Source organism: Leucopleurus acutus (genome assembly GCF_964270905.1).
Source record: "Leucopleurus acutus genome assembly, chromosome: 7".
Lineage (NCBI taxonomy): Eukaryota > Metazoa > Chordata > Mammalia > Artiodactyla > Delphinidae > Leucopleurus > Leucopleurus acutus.
In genome coordinates, this window is record NC_139150.1 from 72,876,220 (window position 1) to 72,879,362 (window position 3,143).

General features: G+C 39.7%; 1 protein-coding gene across 1 annotated transcript; it reads right to left on the minus strand.

Moving 5' to 3' along the window:
* Positions 1-446: 446 nt before the first annotated feature.
* IZUMO3 (IZUMO family member 3) lies at positions 447-2,881 on the minus strand (the record flags this gene model as incomplete). The annotated part of the gene is given in 9 exon segments (XM_082842025.1): positions 447-493; positions 496-578; positions 928-1,018; positions 1,443-1,523; positions 1,976-1,993; positions 2,209-2,298; positions 2,438-2,512; positions 2,650-2,734; positions 2,738-2,881. Coding segments are annotated over 9 exon segments (714 nt in total).
* Positions 2,882-3,143: the final 262 nt, after the last annotated feature.

Here is a 3,143-nt window from a genome sequence, read left to right on the forward strand (position 1 = left end):
TTATTGATAACTACTTTTGAAAAAATATGTTTGATTTCTTAATAAGTTGACCAATCAATGGAATGATTTTAGAGTAAACTTCTTGAATAAAAATAAAACTTTTTTCCAAGCTGATAGGATGCTTAGACTGATAGGATGAGAAAAAAAGCTGAGTCTTTATTACGTTTTCCGTAGAATCTTAGACAACCATGCATTCTTTACTATCATGCAGCGTATCATCATTTATGTGCATTGTAGCATACCAGCATTACTTTCTGTACAACTTCCAGTAAATCATTTGCTTCCATTGCTTCAGGTTATCAGAAAGGGTCTTTACTAGAGAAACTCTTAAGTTCAGTTTTAGAATACTCTGACTTTATGACTGCAAAAGAGCTTAATTCCCGGTTTTCTACTCTGAGTCAACACGTAAGAGAATTATGAAAGACCTTCTGGCTGTGTCTCTGTATTTATTTTCTGCCTCCAAAATCTTTCTCCTTCTCATCCATTATCCCTATTCTTCAAGTTTCTTCTCCAAGTATTTCTTTAATGACCTTCGTATTGCCTTCATTTTCCTCCGATGAGAGATGCAAAAATGGAATCTAGACTAGAGAAATAAGATAATCCCAACTTCAGTACTAGTAGCCCAACTCTTAAAAAAATTGTAACATTGTTTTTTCTTCCTTTTTTGAATTCCTCTACAAAAGTTTTTCTCATACTTCATTGTACCTCCTCCGTTTCCTATGTTCTCATACTTCATTGTACCTCCTCCATTTCCTATGTTCCAACTTTTATCCCATCAAACTTTATCTCATTCCTGTTAGTATGAGATCCCAGATTTTGAAATGACTTCTTTCCCATTATTTCCATTGGAAGGAAGGGGAAGATTGGGCAGTCTCTTTGCCAAAGAAATGCTTGGTCCAGTGTTTGTTTGGAGGGAGGAAAACTCACAGTAACAAAGCACCTCCCAATATTACACCTTCTGCTAGTAATATCAGAAATAGTGTGATCTTTTGATTCTCAGCCTTCTTTGGATCATCTTCTGAAAGAAGAAAGGGCAAAAAAGAAAGTGAATTTTGGAGAAGGAAATTAGTAACTTGAGAACTTTATCCATAAGAAGACTCTTTTTAACCTTAAAAATTGCCCTGTTCACCACTTACATCACTGTTCCCTGGTTATTCTGATCTTTATTAATTACTTAGACTCCTAGGCTCTACAAAACTTTTTCTCTTATTGCCTCTAGCCTAATTTCTCCACCTTTAGTACAGCTTTTTCATTTCTAAGCTCTTCAGTTATCCAGTGCCTGGTAATTCATACTGGTACAAATTTTGTCCAGCATCTTAGCTCTTATTTGTGGCATTAGCATGACCTACAGAGAAGGTGATCAACAAATATTTGTGGAGTAAATCAATGAAGAACTCCTTGATCCTTGGCCTTTCAAAATGCCACACTGCAATCTTTGTTACCTGCACAATATTCTCCTTTGAAGCACCGAGTGGTGATGCAAAGACAGGTCCAACAATCCAGGATAGGACCTTCAGTCACGACTGATAGAAGAAAGGTAGTTGGAAGTGGGCCATGGCAAGGAGTTTCCTTAGCTCAGACACCAAGTATGGGTTAGATCTCAGGCATTTCCATTGGTTACATTGCTGTGACTTTCTTCTTCCCCTAGCAATCAATTTTTTTGATGGGTCAAAACCCTAAATAATTTAAGTCAGATCTCTGGGAAGAAGTAGGAGAATGATGGCTCAGCTTATATTGGTGCTTTGGGTTATAAACTATACTATAGAAGGCCTCTTAACACCTCTAAACACTCTGGGGTGTCTGAGATTTTATAAACTATATTTTGTTGTCAGAGATCGTTGATATTCCCCCTTGTAGCCAATAGCTCTAGGAATTGCGTTCTCAATGTGACAAGTAGAAGAGATAGGGTCATATAGAGCACAGGAGATGGGAAAATATGGCTGAAACCTCAAGACATCACATATACTGTATGTACCATAATCCTCAGAACAAGCTAAAAGAGAATCAGAAAGATCTAATGAGCTTAGAATCAACTTAGTGTTTGCCATATTTATACCCAAGTCATCATTATTTGGTTACCCATTAAGTTCCAGCCACCCTCCACCCATTCTAAATTATTCTAATGTGAAATCACATTCCTCATCTCACCCCTCATTTCCTATTCCTTTCACATAATTTCAGTGTTGTTAAATAGACATCTTATATTACCAACTTCAGAGAAGTTCTTTAATAGTTCTTTCAGTTTGGATTCCAGGTTTTGGCGGACATCGAGAAGCTTGACTTGAAGGATAAGGGCACCTAAAGAGGGACATCAGAAAATAGGGGTGGCCTATCCCTTCATAATTTAATCCTAATTGTTTTGCCTTGTTTTCCCCAGTGAATTTTTCTCATACTTTCTTGGGCAGTACAGTCTCTTAACACTGAAACAGTACCTCACCTTTCCATGTTTCATTGCTCAGTTTATAAAGTTCATTCTTCAGCCATGTTCTCAAATTGACATCCTTTTGAACAGCTAGAGAGGAAGGGTGAAGGAACATGTGGGAGAATAATTACATTTATGGAGGAAATTATGTGGGCCCAGGTGCTCTCTTCCCTACCTCCCTTCTCCCTTTAACCCCCCAAACTCTCAGGGACTCGAGCTTTCCTCACCCAACACCCGAAGCATCTTGTCACTGTGGGAGACCTTGAAGCTTAAACGGATCATCTTCTTAATCTGCCGTTCAAGCAGATGAGTTCAGCCAGGGACTTCTGAGGGTACCAGCTTTACCAGCAAGGACTTAATATCCTTGATGAATTTGGGGTCACATTCCAAACAGCCTTTGACCCCGTGGAAGGCTGCCAGGGATAGGGGCAGGAGCAAGAGCAGCCGCAGGTCCCCCATTTCCTTGCCCCGACCACCCTTGCCTCAAGATCAGGTTGTCCTGGCAACTAGTTCACCAAGATCCCTTTCCCTCAAAACTCCAGGAATGAGAGCCTTGTCCTGGATAGTCTGACTCCACCTTCCCCTCTGTTTCCATTCCACTTCTAGGCAATCTCATTTCTCTAAGAATCTTCAGTTTTCTGACTTATCCTTCATTCCAGAGAGAGGGAACTGCCAGCTGGGGAGCAGATACCTGAGTTCTGAGTGTGGAACACAGAGAGAG